The following is a 19,300-nucleotide window of genomic DNA, read 5'->3' as shown; positions in this document are numbered from 1 at the left end:
TGGAAAGTGTAAAACATATTCTTACAAGGCAAACTTCAGGTCCAGATGTCTTCACTGCTGAATCCTAACTTTAATTTTGACAGTTAAAAGTAACGCATGGGCCTGGGGAGATAGTTCAGTCAGTAGTGAGCATGCAACAGAGGCATGCGAACCTGAGTCCAATTTCCAGCACCCAAGTGAAAAGCTGGGTACAGCGGCACATGCCTGTGATTCTAATGCTGGGGAGGGAGGCAGAAATAGGAGGACCCCTAGGGCTCACTGGTGAAGCTAGTCTAGCAGAATCAGGGAGCCCCAGGTTAGAGTGAAAAAAAAAACACCCAAGGTGGATTTCTCTTGAGGAATTACACCCAAGGCTGACCTCTGGCCTCTATCTGTACACACACCCAGGCACACGTGTGCACACACTGGTGTGTAAACACACTCACACCACGTACACTAGTGAAGTAATGGCATGGATGTTGTACAGATAACCATTTTTTTTTTATTGGATTTGAGGCTCAACGCTTCACAGGGGATTTATAACTGACTGGGCAAAAGACGATGACCAAGGAGGTCATATGTTTTTGCTAAATGGACATGTTGTCAAACTGTTTTTCAAGTATTTATGTTTATACACATAGATTTGTGCTACTCTCAAGCTTTGGTGGGAGTGGGCAGTGATTACTGCAGAGACTCATAAGAGGTCAAAGTACTGAGACTAAGTGACAGTTGAGTGCTCAGTATGTCAGCAGTCCCTTCTCATCCAAGGCTTATTATGGAAGAGGGAGGTCAAAAAGAATGTAAGACCCAGAGGGTAGAGGGAGTGCTGTGAAATGCTACTTTCTGTATAGGACATGACTGTTGGATTCATGAAATCATAGCTGCCATGCTTACTTGTAAAAGACCTACATGAGATGAGGTCTTTCAACACTCCAGGACGGATGGGGGTAGACACAGGAGGCCCTCCACTTCTAGCTGGGAAACTCTCGGGAGTTATTGGCCGCTGGGGATGTGGAGTAATTACAGTATAGCGACTGATAAGTTGCTTACGATTCAGCAAATAACCCCATACACATATACATGCCCATGCAAACAGCCCTAATTAAACTCTGGGTTTTGTGGCTAGTGAGGTCACGGTTCTTAGTGAAGAGCCCACTACTGCCATTTTCCTAAACCCGTATAATTCTTAGCTGTGCCATAAACGCTTCTCCTCATACCCGCAGGTAAGTGTTGCTCTCATCAAAGGAGCGTCTTTTTGCAGCACAGAGACCATTACAGAAAGCCATAATTGGTCACAATGGAGAGAAAGCCCAGCTCCAGCTGATACAATTACAACATGGCTCCCAAACCCAAGCCTCAGAGAACATCTTGGCAGAAAGATTGTAAGAGCCAGAGGACCAGAAAATTTGCCGGGAGATTGTGCCTGCTAGATGTGGTTGGGAAGCTAGACCTATGAACTCTGAATGAAATGGCTGCTTAAGCCAGACTTGAACAATGACAGCAAGAGTTGACATGCCAATGTGAAGAGCTACAGGCAATTAAAAACCACAGGAAGGGGAGGATTCTCCAGGGATGAGCTCCCTAGTTGATAATTCAATACCAAGTGGTCAGCCATGAAACATATACATACAAACTATACTGTGTGAATCCAACAGGCTGTATTTATATAATTATCACATATATGAATTTGTTAACATAAATACATGTAACTGATAACTAAAGAAAAAGAGGACATATATTTAAGAAGAAGATGAGGTGCATAGAAAGGAAGGGTAGAGATGACACAGTCATTTTAATTAAAAATATACTACTAAATTTAAGAAAGAATAACAGCTCAGTGTGTTATAAAAATATGAAGACATGAAGGTAGGATGGACATGTAGGGAAAAGTCTTCCTGAGGCTGTGAAAGGGGCATAGAAGGGGGAACAGGGAATGGATACGATCAGAATAATATACATCAATGAAAAAATAAAGACCACAGAGAATGAGGGTAATCTTTGCTTATGAAAATGCATGGAATTACATATAGTATTTAAGGTAAAAAGTGAAAATTAGTAGATTACATATTAGTCCCCTGAGTTAATTCATATGAAGAAATGCTCTGAAAGGCTAGAGATGAAGCTCAATGGTGGCTCTACTTTTCAGAGTATAATACTGTAAAAAGAAGTAAAAATTCCAGTGAATAGTGTGCACACATAAATACCCATATTAAGCATTGTGATTATAGACCTAGTGCATGAGCCTGCTTGGCTCATTTACCACAGCATCCCTGCCCTTCTGTGTGCGGCTTCAGCATTAATTTAAGTTGGCTTTGAGTACCTGCTGTTGGTTGTCAGTGTAGGCCACTGTCACTGTGTTACTTCCTCTCTTCCTTGGGCCCTGTGTTGAATCCCCAACCCCTAATGTGAGTGCGTTTGGGCCCTTGTGTGTGTCATTAAACTTAAAGGATTTTTTTTTTAAGGATGGTTTTTTAAAAAGGTGAAGACTCGATCCAGAAGAATACCAAACTCTCATCATAAAAGACAAGAGGGGGCTGCTCTCTCCTCACCTTGTGGGGCACAGAGAGAACTCAGAGCTGGGAATTTAATATAATTTTGAATTTACAGTTTCCAGATCTTTGAGAAATTAATACATTTCCTCTCCCTCCCTCTAAAAAAAAAACCAACAACCAAAATGAAGCAAAAATACAAACCAAGCCCAGCTCTCACTGTGTGGTTTAGGATAGTCTAGGATTGGAGATCCCCCCTTGCTCAGGCTCACTGTGTAGTTCAAGCTAGTCTGGGATTGGAGATTCCCCCTGCCTCAGTTTCCTAATCAGTGGAATTGTAGGTATGCACTCTAGGCTAGCTTGGGAAACACGTTTTTGCTTGTTATTTACTTTGCCTAGTTCAGTATTTTGTCAGGACAACTAAACGTTACAGTTGCAGTTTGTCTTATATTTTTGTGTTGCTATTATTAAAAAAACATAATATAGTGAAAAATAAGTGAAATCTTCAGATTCAGTGCAATTCCCATCAAAATTCTAACAAAAATTGAAAGGACAATTTTTAACTTCATATGGAAATACAAAAACCCAGGACAGCTTAAAAAAAGTTCTGAGTAATAAAAGAGCTGCTGGAGGTATCACCATCCCCAATCTCAAACTGTACTGCAGAGTTATGCTAATAAAAAATAGCATGGCATTGCCATTAAAATAGATAGAATTGAATTGAACTGAAGATCCAGACATGACACCAAAGACTTATGAATACCTGATTTTTGATAAAGAAGCCAGAAATAATCACTGAAAATAGCCAGCATCTTCAGCAAATGGTGCTGGTCAGACAGTATGTCTGGATGTAGAATACAAATAGATCTATACTTACCACCCTGCACAAAACTCAAGCTCCAAATAGGTCAAAGATCTCAACATAAATCCTGGTACACTGAACCTGATAGAAGAGAAAGCGAGGAATAGCCTTGAACTCATTGGCCCAGGAGAAGATTTCCTGAACAGAATACCAACAATGCGGGCACTAAGATCAACAATTAATAAAAGGGACCTCATGAAACTGAAAAGCTTCCGTAAGGCAAAGGACACTAGCATTCAGACAAAGCAGCAGGCTACAGAATGGAAAAAAAATTTCACCAACTACATATCTGAAAGAGAACTAATATCTCAAACTTGCAAAGAACTAAAAATAAAACAAAACCAACAAAAGCTAGACATTAAGAAAACACAAAAACGAATTAAAAATATAGTACAGTGGGTTGCCTTGCCCAGTCTTGAAACAAGGCAAGGTGTTTAGTCTTATGACAACTTGATATGCCATGTTTTGTTGATACACATGGAGGCCTGCCTTTTTTCTGAATAGAAACAGAAGAGGAGTGGATGGGATGGAGGAGGCAGAAAGAAGGTAGGGGAAAGGACTGGAAGAGAGGAGGAAGTGGGAAACTGTGGTAGGGATGTTAAATAAATAAATAAATTACAAATGTTAAAAAATGCAATACAGATCTAAACAGAATTCTCAAAAGAGGAAATTTAAATGACTGAGAAATACTTAAAAATATTCAACATCCTTCATCAACAGGGAACTCAAATCAAAACTATTTTAAAATTTCACCTTACACTCATCAGAATGGCCAATATGAAGAAAACAAATGACAGCTCATGGTGACGACGGTGTGGGCTAGGGAACACTCATCTACTGCTGGCAGGAGTGCAGAGCAGTCACTATGGAAACCAGAGTGTTCCTCAGGAAGCTGGGATAGATCTACATCAAGATCCAGTTATACCAGTCTTGCACATATAAACAAAGGACTCTATATCCTACTGCAGAGAAACTTTCTCAACCGTGTTACTGCTGCTCTATTCATAATAGACAGAAATTGTAAACAACCTAGGTGCCCCTCAACAGATGAAGGGTTAAAGAAATGTGGTACATTTACACAATGGAGTGTTACTCAGCTATTAAACAAGTGTTCATGAAGTTTGCGAGAAAATGGATGGCGCCAGACAAAAAGGTCTGAGGTAATCTACGCCCAAAAGATAAACATGGTATGTGTGCACTTATATGTGGATGTTAACTGTTAAGTTTTTAATAAGCTGGCTGCAATCCATATAGCCAAAGAGGTTAGGTCTACTGTAAGGGACTAGAGGGAAGGAAAGGTTCTCCCTAGGAAGATGAAATAAAATATATAGTTATGGCTGGGCGGGGGTGGGGGAGACTGGAATTGGAGGATCAAATGTCAAATGGGGTTGGGAGAAGGGAGAGGTAAGAGAGCATGGTGGTTAAATAGGAATGATCCCCATAGACTCATATGTGTGAATGCTTGGCCCATAGGGAGTGATACTACTAGGAGGTGTGGCTTTGTGGTGTAGGTGTGACCTTGTTGGAGGAAGTGTGACATGGTGGAGGCAGGCGGTGAGGTTTTATATGCTCAATCTAGGTCTAGTGTGGCTGTTTTCTTCTGCTGCATGTGGTTCAAAGTGTAAAACTCTCAACTCCTTCTCCAGCACCGTGTCTGCCTGGATGCTGCCATACTTCTCTCCATGAAGATAGTGGACTAAACCTTTGAAAAGAAACTGTAAATCAACCCCAATTAAATTAGTCTCCTTTATAAGAGTTGTTGGGGCTCATAGTGCCTCTTCTTAGCAATAGAAACCCTAACTAAGACAGGGAGGGACAGCTAGCTAACTCTAAGGGCCATTTGAGAGGTAGTATGGAAACCTACTACAGTAGAAGCTTCGTAAAATATATACAAATAAAAACTAAATCTAAATGGAATCACAAAATAATTGGAAAGCAAAAGTCAAAACTAGACACCTTTCATCCCTAAATGAAACCTCAAGTGCTACGGTTACATCTAATTGAGTAGTCGGCCAAAGGGTCCCATGGGAAGCCCCCAACAACCCAGGCTATTGCTAGCTATTGGCTACTCTACAAACTGATGATAAGGCCCGATTGCTGAAGACAACACCTACACACTTCATTGAATACAGAGAAATTGAGCTGGTCCTACCTAGAGCCTTCACACCTACTGACTAATGTTTATAGTGCTGGAAGGTGCTCTGCACACTACCAGAGGAGAAAAGTAAACACCAACACAGCTACAAACCCTTAGATCTATGATGGTGTCCTGCTAGTGTATAACAGTTTCCTCTGAGATTGAAATATTACATACTGTAGGAAAAGCTCCTTAAACGTGAAGGTAAACTCAAGATAGCTTCAGGAAGTCCCAGAAACTGATCAGATTCACTAGGTCCCTCTCTGCCAAAGTAAGAAATAAAAGCTGAGAGTCTCCCTCAGAGGAGCAGAGCTGAAAAAAAAAAAGGACTCAGACAAGCCAAGTTGCAAAGAAGACTGAGACCAGCCCAGCTACCTCTAACAGATTTAGACCAGAGTCACTTGAAAAGGATATGCTCTTAACTGCTGAGCTGCCTCCAGGCTGTGCAGTGTGCTCCAGGTTCTCAATTTTTGTGATCTGTCATCTATATTGGGGTGGGCTTGATAATACAGATGTTTGTGAGTCATTTGGGCTCTTATAAGTAACTCCTCACCCACATTCCTTAAGTAACCCTGGTAAAACCCATTGGCTCATGAAGTTGGACTTTGGTGGTATTCATGCTTTGGTCTGTCATGGGCTCCATATCTGAGATGAGTAGACATGTGTGTAGCGTCTCTCTTCTCCCAAAGTTTTGTCACACAACAGCTGTATGCAAGATACGCTGCTGCAATAGTGGCATACAGGTTGTAGGAGTAATCAGCCAGACTCTGACTGGATTCAAGGCCCACTCCATGGGATGGAACCCATAGCTGAAACTATCTGAGTGTCCTTCTAGACTCAAAGGAACCCGAGACTTGATAGGCCACGGACCTAGGGGAAAATCACTTACTATTATTCTGCTAAAGTAACCTAGCAAGAATTTTACCCCTAATGACATTCATCTATACTCACAGATCAGTGTCTGGCTCAGTGATCAACAGAGAAGTTTCAAAGACTATACTGGCTGGTTTTGTGTCAACTTGGCACAAGCTAGAGTCATCAGAGAGAAAGGCGCATGAATTGAAAAAAATGCCCCCATAAGATTCAGCTGTAAAGCATTTATTTTCTCGGTGCCTCAATGGTGGAGGGCCCAGACCATTGTGGTGCTATCCCTGGGCCAGTGTTCCTGGGTACTATAAGAAAGCCCATTGAGCAAGCCAGGGGGAGGAAGTCAGTAAGCAGCACTCCTTCATGGCCTTTGCATCAGCTCCTGACTCCAGGATCTAGCCCTGTTTGAGTTCCTGTCCTGATTTCTTTCATAATGAACAACAATGTGGAAGTGTAAGCTGAATAAACCCTCTCCTCCCCAACTTGCTTTGTCATAGGGTTTTTATCAAAGCAATAGAAACCCCAAGACAGAGACCCACAACTGGGCAAAGAAGAAAGAGTGAAAGACCTTGGAACATTCAGTCCTACATCAAATCCCTCCCCTCAGAGCTCAGTGCACTCTGCAGAAAAAGAGGCAGAAATTTTGCAAGACCCAATGTGAATGTAAGACACCAAAGGAAAAAAAAAGGTCTTCTAGACCCAACATGACTGATGCACATTTGAATTCATAGAGACTGTGGCAGTGTGCATAGGTCTAAGCCAGATGGGCTTCCAGTGAGAGAGGGAATGGATAGAAGGCCCCATCTCTAACCCAGAAACTATCTCCAGTTCATAACCACCCACAAAGGAAAACTTAATTTTCTTCAGTAGTGTCCCACTGGGTACACAAACCACACTTCAGGGCAGATCCCTTATCCAGCAGCAGATGCCGACACAAAAAGAACTCAATGCTATTTTTGGACTCTATTTCCTTCATAATGCTTTATCTGGGTATTTTTCCCCTACAGGTCTTTTGCTTACATATTATGGTCTCTCTCTCTCTCTCTCTCTCTCTCTCTCTCTCTCTCTTTATCCTTATTGGATTTCTCTTGTTTCTTGTGCTTTTCCTTTGGCTCCTTCTGTTGACTTGTTTTGTCTTATCAGGTTGGTTTTTATTTTGTTGTATTTTGTTACTAGTATATTATTATTATTATCATTATTACTGTATTTCTTTAGTTTCCTAATGAGATAGATCAAGAAAGGATGTGGATTTGTACGCGTGGGGAGGATCTGGGAGAGGGGAAACAATCAGAATATATTTTATGAACCCCTCCCCCATATTCACTAAAACAAATAGAACAAAAAACTGTACTAAAATTTCTATACATTCATCTTCACACATTGATGCTAATGGTTGCATAGAAGGGAATCCCGAAGGTCTGACTGTTGGGTTACAATACACTGAAAATTTGGGTAGATACTTTTGGAAGTGCTAGGCTTCCCTTCATAATGATGCTCTTTTGTAATAGTGAGGCCGTGTCTCCTGTACAGCTGAGAAGCTGCTTTCCTATTTGTCATGATAGATAAAGAGAGTTCCTTGACAGGCTTACTACTGACATTTGAGGCCAGGAATCATCTTCTGTGTGGAGGTGGCGTGCTGTTGACATGTCAGTGGCTTCTGGGGATCAACAAAATCAGCAGCACTCTCTCACTACTGCGTTAGTGACACCAAAGTCCCACTTTCCAGCTAGAGGGCTGTTTTCCCCACTCCTAGGACCTCTAAAATGTGTATGCATTCCCAAGACAGTTTATGCAAACTGCTTTGAAACCTGTAGGTTTGCTATCAGTGAGTTATTTTACTCAGTGGTTATTGGGTCAATTCTAGTATTTTCTTGGTAAGCAAATCTTCAACGAAGGCTATAGATTTTGTAGCTCCTTTGGGCTGGGGTCGGAGAGCAGGCTCTTCCAAGACTGTAGCATGCACTCATTCCTGCCTAAAGCTGTTGATCTGGGGGAGCCCTATTCTTCTAGACTTCTGAGCCACACATTATAAGATAATGACTCTATGCTTGATTTAAGCCACCAAAATTGTGATAATTTGTTGCAGTATTGATAGAAAATCAATAATAATCTTCTATACAATGTATCTTTATAGCAATGTATGAATTTGGGTTTTGAAAACTTTTTAAAAAACTTGACCTGATTTTTTTTTTTAGTAGAAATATACTGGTTATTGAAAGACCCCCACAGTATAGACAAACAGCTAAGCAGCAGCAATGCCAGGCTTAAACTTTGGAGCAACACAAGTAACATTAGAGCAGGGAAGTTCGACTTGAGAACAAGGGCGGAGAAGCCAGGCAAGATATCTGCGGTCAGCCGGTCAGCCATCTGGCCCCAAGCGATAAGGAACCCGCAGCTGGCCTGCTCTAATGAGAACCTCCCGTTTGCTTAAGGAAACAGGATGCCTATAGTCAGCACATGTGCCCAACTTAGAATATCAGTAATTCACAGAAGAGACAACTCCCCCTATGAAAGATCCCAGCTTGGCTGCTGTAACGTCATTTCACAAAGCTTTTGATGAACGACTGTAAGTGCAGAGTAAGGTCAGGGTCCCTGGCTGCAAAACAGGATATTTATATCCATAGATTCGGGCAGGACATCAATTAACAGGATATCTGTTCCCATACATCTGTGCTGGGAGAGGAAAAACCACCTGTGCCCCTTGCTCCATTCCAACTGACCACTAACGATGCATTTGCTTCTGTAATCTGCTTCTGCTGCCCTCTTTCCTATAAAAAGACCTTCCCCCAGTCTGCAGGCGCGCTTTGTCTTTCGAGAGACTAAGTCGCCCCAGGTACCTGTGTACTGAATAAAGCCTCTTGCTGTTTGCATCCGAAGAGTGATCTCGCTGTTCCTTGGGAGGGTCTCCTTAGCCTGAAAGACTGCCCACCACTGGGGTCTTTCAGTTATTTCTATACATTCTCTTATATGCTTTTACGCCCCTCCAAACGCTATTATATAGACTTCAGTAAAAGGCCTTCTTAGGAGAAAATCTGGACTTAGGACAGGTTGTGAGATGAAACAACACAAGCCGAGAGAAACTGAAGTTAGATGAAAAATGAATAATGTTTTTCTGAAACATACATTATCGGTTAAGTCTGGAACCCTGGGTCTATGAATCATTTCTCAGCCTCAGTTTTTCACCTAAATTCTGAGAATGAGTGCCGGGTTCACTGAGATGGTCAACTCAACAAACCCACAACGCTCAAAGCTCGTAAAGCAAACTTCTCCGAAGACTGCTTTTAGGAGTTTTGGTTTCTTTGGCACTGATGGCTTGTGGGGTTGTTGTGAGCTCCGGACAACTGGAGTACCCAGGGAGGTGGCTTGTGCAAGGCAGCCTCAGGCGCGCGCTCCCAACAGTTTTGGGCCGTCTCGGCTTCCGCCGTCGGCGGCGGTCACGTGCCTGCTGCTCACGTGCCAGACGCCGCTGTCACTGCAGTTGTTCCGGCTTCCTGGGTCTGAGCTTCTAACGTCTGCCTCCGAGTCTCCTCCGCTCCGCTCCGGCTCTGCCGTGGCCGCCGAGCCTCGGAGCTCGACCGCAGCACGCCCGCCCGCCCGCCCACTTCTTCGCGTCCCCGCGGCTGTCCAGGTGAGGCTGCCCGGGCCGTTGCTTTCCCCGGGGCCCCGTAGGTTTGCGGGACCGCAAAGCCTTCCCCGCAGGACGGACTGGAGAGCTCGCGGGGGGCGGGCCGGCGGGGGCGTCGGGAAGGCCGCTAGGTGCACCCGGGTTCCAGCCACGCCCGGAGCGAGCCGGTTCTGCCTGGGTCCGGCCGGCCGTCTGCGCCGACCTCGCTTGTTTAGGAGCCAGTTCCCACCTAGAGAAGTGCAGTTCCGCACTGACTAAGCACAGTGCGAACGCGGAATAGAATCGGGGTATGCTTTTTTTGCTTCCTTCTGGTCGTGGGCAAGAACGTACGTTTTGGGAATGGGAAGCCAGTGTTTTTTTTTTTTTTTTTGTGTGTGTCGTGGTAAAATGAGGTGTAAGCTTTTATCTGTAAGTCGACGACGGAAGATTGCTTTAGAAGCTCATTATTGTATATTTTTCTTGTTAGACTAAACTCCCGTTGTTGGTTGTACCCAATTTGTTCGAGAAATTATTCTCAGTATTGATTTTGAAAATATTGTCAATATTTTTTTTTGTTTTTCGATATTGTCAATTTTTATTGGAAAGGAAGGCACTGGTTTCTGAAAATCTACCATGCCGCTTGGTATATTTTGAACCAGTAATTTTAAAGAAAGGAATTAACATGGCTTCTTCAAAATGAAGCATAATATATGCCAATAAAATACATAATTGGCCTTTTCCTGTATTTAATAGTATTTTCTGTACAAGACATTGGAACGTGATTTAATAGATTTAAAGTAGTGGATATTTGGGTTGTCATTAGCATTTCAAAGTACTGGGTATGATTGCCCCAGAGGTGGTCCTATTTAATATTCTATTTAATTCCAGTTTTGCTATCAGTCTCTTAAATGGTCACTTAAAAAGTCTCACTGTATAGTAAGGCTAATAGTTAAAAGCTCTTTCCTGAAAAAGAAGCCTAGAAAGTTCTTTTATAAGGGGCTGTAAGGGGCTATGGACAAGATTTGAAATATGTCAATGCTGTTTATTCTTAGGATGTTTAATATTTAAGTTAAATGAAATTAATTTGGCTACATTATGCTAGTAGTTTAGAAAATATAATGCCTGCTATTTTGTTTTTGTCTTGACCCTACATTGAAGATCTGTGTAGAAGCATACACTATCATATTAGATGACCAAAATGGACATCCGAGGTGCTGTGGATGCAGCAGTCCCAACTAACATCATCGCAGCTAAGGCTGCCGAGGTCCGCGCCAACAAAGTGAACTGGCAGTCTTATCTTCAGTAAGTCCGCTTTGCTGTGAATCATGGCTGTCATGTGCTTTTGCATCAGGCTTTTTCATGGTCATGCTTCTGTGAGAGAAATCCTGGAAAACTACTAAGAACTGTGGAAGAAACCTCCTGGCTGTCTTAGGGAGCCTCCTCTGTGGTAGGAACAGCTTGGGGAAGTAGAGCCGTATGTGGTAGCTATTTTATTTTATTTTGTGTGCGTGACTGTTTGCCTGCATGTACGTGTGTGTACCACATACATGCGGGTGCCTTCAGATCTCAGAAGAAGGTCTCAGATACCCTGGGACAGATGGTTGTAAAACACCATGTGTGTGCTGACCTTTACCGGTCACAGGAGAGATGTGGGAGAGCTGGTCCTCTCCTGCCCTTTCGTGCTAGGGATCGAACTCAGGTTGCCAGACTTGAGTGGCAGGTGCCCTCTCACTGGCCCTCATGCTTTCTTGATTATTCTTCATCATTGCCTTTTATTTTGTGTAGGTTTATTTTGACATATTTATAACTGAATTTCTGAGGATCAGATTTGGATATGCACATTGAAAAACCAACTGAGTAATCTTGCTAATTTTTTTTCCTTGCCTACACAAAGGTTATATAGTGTAGTGTCTCAAGAAGGAACTCATAGTATCAGAACAGACCTTTACTTCATTGTTTGCTGTGATAATAGGAAGCTAACTAACTGTTCGGGGGCTTGTCAATTATACAGAAAAGGGTAGCTAATTCTACTATCAGTGTAGTAGTATGGGGCGGCAGGGCTGCGTCCCCCACACCCGGCCGCCCACATGGCTAGCTTATGCTCCGAAATAACAACACACAAACTGTATTCATTTAAACACTGCCTGGCCCATTCTCTTCTAGGCTAATTCTCACATATTAATTTAGTCCATTTATAATCATCTGTGTGTAGCACCCCAAGGTGCGCTTACCAGGGAGATTCTAGCCTAGTCCATCCTGGGTCGGAGCTTCATCCCGGGAGCGGGGCATGGCGTCTCTCTCTGAGGCGTCTGCTCCCGAGAGAGCTGTGGAGTCTCTCCGCTCACTTCCTCTTCCTCCCAGCATTTTGTTCTGTTTACTCCTCCCACCTATCCTCTAACCAATAAAATGGGCCAGGGCAGTGCCTTTATTAGCCAATGAACTTCCTCCATCATTTCCCCTTTTTTGGTTTAAACAAAAAAAGGCTTTAACATAGCAAAATTACATATAACAAAACAGTTATCAAGTAAAAGTTACAATAATCTTTATCATAACTAAGGAAAACTATAACTATAACTAACTATTCTTAACTCCATCAAAGACTCCAGAAAGATATATTATTACCTAAGTAAACAAGAACTAAGAAACTTCAAACTCTAGAAATGACAAAGACATCTCGCTGCCTGGACAGTCACCCAAAGTTCTTTTGTATCGTTGGGGCATCCATCTTCAGCCTTCAGGCCCATGGCATCCAGCAGACATTTCCATAAAGCAGGAAAATTCAAAGTCAGTTCAGTCACTATCTGTTGTGTCCTGCAGAATGTCTCGCAGACTCTTTCATGAATCAGGAACCCCGAAAGATCATCTCACCTTAGGCAAGTTCAGTAGTCCTCTCTCTGCGGGTTCTCTGTGTCCAGTTTATGCAATAGTCCAGGCAAGAGCAGTTTCTTGCCCAAATGGCTATCAAACTCCATAAGGTGCCTCTTCGATGCCCATCTTCCTCTTGAAGTACATTGGTGCTGCCAGGAGCAGAGTGTCTCATTGTCATGAAAAGTCCGAAATTATTAAAACATTTAAAATGCCATATACTATAATCTTTGAAAAATATGAAGAATGCCTATCTAAAATATATCTATGTACATCTAGAAAATCTTAACTAACATGACTACAAACTTGACTATTATGATTATCTATTAACAATCTATATTTCTAATTATACATTACATTTTTTTTTGTGGTTTTTCGAGACAGGGTTTCTCTGTGGCTTTGGAGCCTGTCCTGGAACTAGCTCTCTAGACCAGGCTGGTCTCGAACTCACAGAGATCCGCCCACCTCTGCCTCCCGAGTGCTGGGATTAAAGGCGTGCGCCACCATCGCCCGGCTATACATTACATTTTTAAATGAACTACACAATCACAGTTCCTTAATCAAGATCAGAAACACATATACATATAACAAAATTGACCTTAAATCACTAAAACAAAATCCATATCAATGTAAATTATTCATATCTCTATCTTATCCCCCTTTAAATGTAAAAGAACATTTATAAACAATATTTGGGAATATGGGCGCAGTTATTTCTCTCCAAACTGCTTCCTGCTGAATGGGGGCGTCGTTAATTAGGTCTTTCATGGTATAACCTGTGTGTTAGTTTCATCTCAGTTGGCAGTTGAGCGAAGCAATTTTCTGAAGATGTTCGCAACAATCCTTCAGGAGGGCGTGGTCCGTCATACCAAATTGGAATAGAAGAAATGAACAGGGTCTCATCCTCTGTGAAAACAAAATAAGAAACTCCTTTCCAAAGCATCATGTCCTTAGATCCAAATTTCAAATTCAAGGCATTTTCAAAGTATCTGTGTTGGATTAGTTCAGCAGCATTTATAAATAAATATCTTTTAGCATCTGTTGCTCCTTCCTCAGCGTTTAAATAATTTAAAGAGAGCATAATAGCATACAGTATCAAGATTCTCTGTGTATTTTCCATCTTTGTGCAGCTTTGTTTTAACCTCTATTTTGTTTATTTTTACTTTTAACTCTTTGCTTTTTGAGACAGGTTCTCTGTATCTTTGACCTGAAGTAACTCTGTAGACCAGGCTGACTTTGAACTCTCAGAGATCCGCCTGTCTCTGCCTCCCAGGCATTCAGGATTAAAGGTGTTTGCTACTACACCTTGAACTCACAGAGATCTGTTAGTCTCTGCCTTCTAGGCACTGGGATTAAAGGCGTGTGCTACCACACACAACAACTCTCTTCCTTTTTTTGTTTTTTACTTTAAGAACTTCAACTTTTAGTCTGCATATATTTTTAACACACTTTAAACCATTCAGAAATTTTCTCTGTCTTTGAATCTCTCTTTACTGTATATCTCTCTTTTTCTGACCACACAAGTCTTTAATTTACCAAGCAATCTCAGTAGGAATAAAGGCATGGCTTTGCCAGCTAGATCCAGTCCATTCCTTAGCTTTCCAGCCTCATGGCGGATATACAGGCTGTAGCCATGTTTACTGCAACAACTGTATGGCATTTCAAGGTCCCTGCCAGCAAGTGAGCTACAACAGACAACACTCAAGTCCTCTCTCTCCTTTCTCGGTAGCAGGCCCTCCTGCCTCAAACAGTCAGAGTTTGCCCTGGCAGGATGGCCCAGAAAGCCGGCATTTTTAAACGGCGCAGCTTTTTTCCTGCTACGGCTGAAAACCGAAAAGCATGCGTTCAGCTTTTCGTCAACACTGTTTAAGTGTTTCGTGGCAGGACCTCTTAATGAGCTGCAGGCTTTGCAGCTAAAGCTGAGTCAGGAAGCCTCTTTTAGATGAGGCGCTTGCTTGCCTCTAGCAAGCAGAGTAGAACCGAGAAATTGCTGCTACGAAGAAACCAGGCACAATGCTTTCATTTTGTTCTAGAATTACTTCCCAAGCTGTCTCAGGCTTTATGTGGAAGCAGTTGTCCACGTTGGGCGCCAACCTGTAGTAGTATGGGGCGGCAGGGCTGCGTCCCCCACACCCGGCCGCCCACATGGCTAGCTTATGCTCCGAAATAACAACACACAAACTGTATTCATTTAAACACTGCCTGGCCCATTCTCTTCTAGGCTAATTCTCACATATTAATTTAGTCCATTTATAATCATCTGTGTGTAGCACCCCAAGGTGCGCTTACCAGGGAGATTCTAGCCTAGTCCATCCTGGGTCGGAGCTTCATCCCGGGAGCGGGGCATGGCGTCTCTCTCTGAGGCGTCTGCTCCCGAGAGAGCTGTGGAGTCTCTCCGCTCACTTCCTCTTCCTCCCAGCATTTTGTTCTGTTTACTCCTCCCACCTATCCTCTAACCAATAAAATGGGCCAGGGCAGTGCCTTTATTAGCCAATGAACTTCCTCCATCATTTCCCCTTTTTTGGTTTAAACAAAAAAAGGCTTTAACATAGCAAAATTACATATAACAAAACAGTTATCAAGTAAAAGTTACAATAATCTTTATCATAACTAAGGAAAACTATAACTATAACTAACTATTCTTAACTCCATCAAAGACTCCAGAAAGATATATTATTACCTAAGTAAACAAGAACTAAGAAACTTCAAACTCTAGAAATGACAAAGACATCTCGCTGCCTGGACAGTCACCCAAAGTTCTTTTGTATCGTTGGGGCATCCATCTTCAGCCTTCAGGCCCATGGCATCCAGCAGACATTTCCATAAAGCAGGAAAATTCAAAGTCAGTTCAGTCACTATCTGTTGTGTCCTGCAGAATGTCTCGCAGACTCTTTCATGAATCAGGAACCCCGAAAGATCATCTCACCTTAGGCAAGTTCAGTAGTCCTCTCTCTGCGGGTTCTCTGTGTCCAGTTTATGCAATAGTCCAGGCAAGAGCAGTTTCTTGCCCAAATGGCTATCAAACTCCATAAGGTGCCTCTTCGATGCCCATCTTCCTCTTGAAGTACATTGGTGCTGCCAGGAGCAGAGTGTCTCATTGTCATGAAAAGTCCGAAATTATTAAAACATTTAAAATGCCATATACTATAATCTTTGAAAAATATGAAGAATGCCTATCTAAAATATATCTATGTACATCTAGAAAATCTTAACTAACATGACTACAAACTTGACTATTATGATTATCTATTAACAATCTATATTTCTAATTATACATTACATTTTTTTTTGTGGTTTTTCGAGACAGGGTTTCTCTGTGGCTTTGGAGCCTGTCCTGGAACTAGCTCTCTAGACCAGGCTGGTCTCGAACTCACAGAGATCCGCCCACCTCTGCCTCCCGAGTGCTGGGATTAAAGGCGTGCGCCACCATCGCCCGGCTATACATTACATTTTTAAATGAACTACACAATCACAGTTCCTTAATCAAGATCAGAAACACATATACATATAACAAAATTGACCTTAAATCACTAAAACAAAATCCATATCAATGTAAATTATTCATATCTCTATCTTATCCCCCTTTAAATGTAAAAGAACATTTATAAACAATATTTGGGAATATGGGCGCAGTTATTTCTCTCCAAACTGCTTCCTGCTGAATGGGGGCGTCGTTAATTAGGTCTTTCATGGTATAACCTGTGTGTTAGTTTCATCTCAGTTGGCAGTTGAGCGAAGCAATTTTCTGAAGATGTTCGCAACAATCCTTCAGGAGGGCGTGGTCCGTCATACCAAATTGGAATAGAAGAAATGAACAGGGTCTCATCCTCTGTGAAAACAAAATAAGAAACTCCTTTCCAAAGCATCATGTCCTTAGATCCAAATTTCAAATTCAAGGCATTTTCAAAGTATCTGTGTTGGATTAGTTCAGCAGCATTTATAAATAAATATCTTTTAGCATCTGTTGCTCCTTCCTCAGCGTTTAAATAATTTAAAGAGAGCATAATAGCATACAGTATCAAGATTCTCTGTGTATTTTCCATCTTTGTGCAGCTTTGTTTTAACCTCTATTTTGTTTATTTTTACTTTTAACTCTTTGCTTTTTGAGACAGGTTCTCTGTATCTTTGACCTGAAGTAACTCTGTAGACCAGGCTGACTTTGAACTCTCAGAGATCCGCCTGTCTCTGCCTCCCAGGCATTCAGGATTAAAGGTGTTTGCTACTACACCTTGAACTCACAGAGATCTGTTAGTCTCTGCCTTCTAGGCACTGGGATTAAAGGCGTGTGCTACCACACACAACAACTCTCTTCCTTTTTTTGTTTTTTACTTTAAGAACTTCAACTTTTAGTCTGCATATATTTTTAACACACTTTAAACCATTCAGAAATTTTCTCTGTCTTTGAATCTCTCTTTACTGTATATCTCTCTTTTTCTGACCACACAAGTCTTTAATTTACCAAGCAATCTCAGTAGGAATAAAGGCATGGCTTTGCCAGCTAGATCCAGTCCATTCCTTAGCTTTCCAGCCTCATGGCGGATATACAGGCTGTAGCCATGTTTACTGCAACAACTGTATGGCATTTCAAGGTCCCTGCCAGCAAGTGAGCTACAACAGACAACACTCAAGTCCTCTCTCTCCTTTCTCGGTAGCAGGCCCTCCTGCCTCAAACAGTCAGAGTTTGCCCTGGCAGGATGGCCCAGAAAGCCGGCATTTTTAAACGGCGCAGCTTTTTTCCTGCTACGGCTGAAAACCGAAAAGCATGCGTTCAGCTTTTCGTCAACACTGTTTAAGTGTTTCGTGGCAGGACCTCTTAATGAGCTGCAGGCTTTGCAGCTAAAGCTGAGTCAGGAAGCCTCTTTTAGATGAGGCGCTTGCTTGCCTCTAGCAAGCAGAGTAGAACCGAGAAATTGCTGCTACGAAGAAACCAGGCACAATGCTTTCATTTTGTTCTAGAATTACTTCCCAAGCTGTCTCAGGCTTTATGTGGAAGCAGTTGTCCACGTTGGGCGCCAACCTGTAGTAGTATGGGGCGGCAGGGCTGCGTCCCCCACACCCGGCCGCCCACATGGCTAGCTTATGCTCCGAAATAACAACACACAAACTGTATTCATTTAAACACTGCCTGGCCCATTCTCTTCTAGGCTAATTCTCACATATTAATTTAGTCCATTTATAATCATCTGTGTGTAGCACCCCAAGGTGCGCTTACCAGGGAGATTCTAGCCTAGTCCATCCTGGGTCGGAGCTTCATCCCGGGAGCGGGGCATGGCGTCTCTCTCTGAGGCGTCTGCTCCCGAGAGAGCTGTGGAGTCTCTCCGCTCACTTCCTCTTCCTCCCAGCATTTTGTTCTGTTTACTCCTCCCACCTATCCTCTAACCAATAAAATGGGCCAGGGCAGTGCCTTTATTAGCCAATGAACTTCCTCCATCATATCAGAAGTCTCATGAAGCAATGACCCTTCAGTTTAGTCTTCCAGGATGAATGCAGGCAGAAAAGAGGACCTGTCCAGATACAACCAGCGATGGTGCTGGACGTCATTTATTGTTTGAAGGCAAGCAGAGGTGAGAGCTGAAGGTCACGGCAAAGCCCTGTTGCACACGTGCCCTTAGGAGGAGTTGGGCCTGTCCCTGCCGCTTGGTGCTCTTCAAGATGATTCTAAAGTCATAAAACCCACAATATATTTGAAGTCTAAGAAGGTCAATATGTACAACTCATGAAAGTGATAGTTGATTGTAGCTGGCAGTTGTGTCCCAGAGTTGCCTTTTTCACAGTCACTATCGTGGGGATACAAGGAACACAGAGTTTACCATTTACTCTTGGAGCTGGAGGAGCTCAGCTGTAGAGGGCTTGTACAGTGAGTGTGAATGTGGGCTGCACTGTTCCGTGACAAGAACCCACGTGCCCCTTCTCCTGAAAGTCACTGCTGAGGCTGCTGAGGTTCTTGGTGGGGAAGTAGCTTAGACATGGAGAATCCGTAGTGGTAGTGGTAAGGTTGTTGTTAGAGTGCGGAATCGCACAGTTAGTGCTCTGTTTAATGTGCATGGGCAAAAGTTGTCTAAGATGACTTCTAGATTCCTATTTTAAGGGCCTGGGTTATGTTGGAGCCAGTTGTCCAAGGATCCGTGGAGGAAAGACTTGATCAATTGTAATTGTTTAAATCCTCTGAGCTCCTGACTTCTTCAGTTCAGAAAGCCTTCAGATTAGAGGACAAGGAGTTGCATGTTTGCAGAGCCTGACTCTGTTTAATGCAAACAGAAGACTGTTGATCAGAAAGCACTAGCAGAGCAGCAGAATTTTCTCTGACTTGGTTTTGCAGGTTTTTAGTTACATGGAGGTTTTTCAGTTGTGTCCTTTTCCAGTCCTGAGGCCTTAGCGCTACATACATCTTATTTTCCTTTTTCCTAATTTGGATCTTTATTTTGTTGTCGGTATTATAGATTCCTTTTTTAAGTCCCCTCTGCTCTCCATGTTTATGTGCAAATGTTCATCTTACA

The 19,300-nt window shown here is 42.6% G+C and overlaps 1 protein-coding gene across 3 annotated transcripts in view; it reads left to right on the top strand.

The window, feature by feature from the left end:
• Nucleotides 1-9,820: 9,820 nt before the first annotated feature.
• Nucleotides 9,821-19,300, top strand: part of Atp6v1h (ATPase H+ transporting V1 subunit H) — a 70,893-nt gene continuing 61,413 nt past the window's right edge. For 2 of the 3 annotated variants that reach the window (XM_041657757.1, XM_041657755.1), the window contains exons 1-2: nt 9,821-9,962; nt 11,097-11,240. In XM_041657757.1, coding sequence (XP_041513691.1) covers nt 11,128-11,240 — 113 coding nt within the window. In that variant the 5' untranslated portion in view covers nt 9,821-9,962; nt 11,097-11,127. Of the gene's footprint in view, nt 9,963-10,014; nt 10,247-11,096; nt 11,241-19,300 lie in introns of those variants that run through there. The other variant, XM_041657756.1, reaches the window with a different exon arrangement.

Source organism: Microtus oregoni, unplaced genomic scaffold (genome assembly GCF_018167655.1).
Source record: "Microtus oregoni isolate MIOR12 unplaced genomic scaffold, Mior012 000008F_ref0000371, whole genome shotgun sequence".
Taxonomy (NCBI): domain Eukaryota; kingdom Metazoa; phylum Chordata; class Mammalia; order Rodentia; family Cricetidae; genus Microtus; species Microtus oregoni.
The sequence above is the reverse complement of the archived record's forward strand: the minus strand, read 5'-3'. Positions and strand labels throughout refer to the sequence as shown.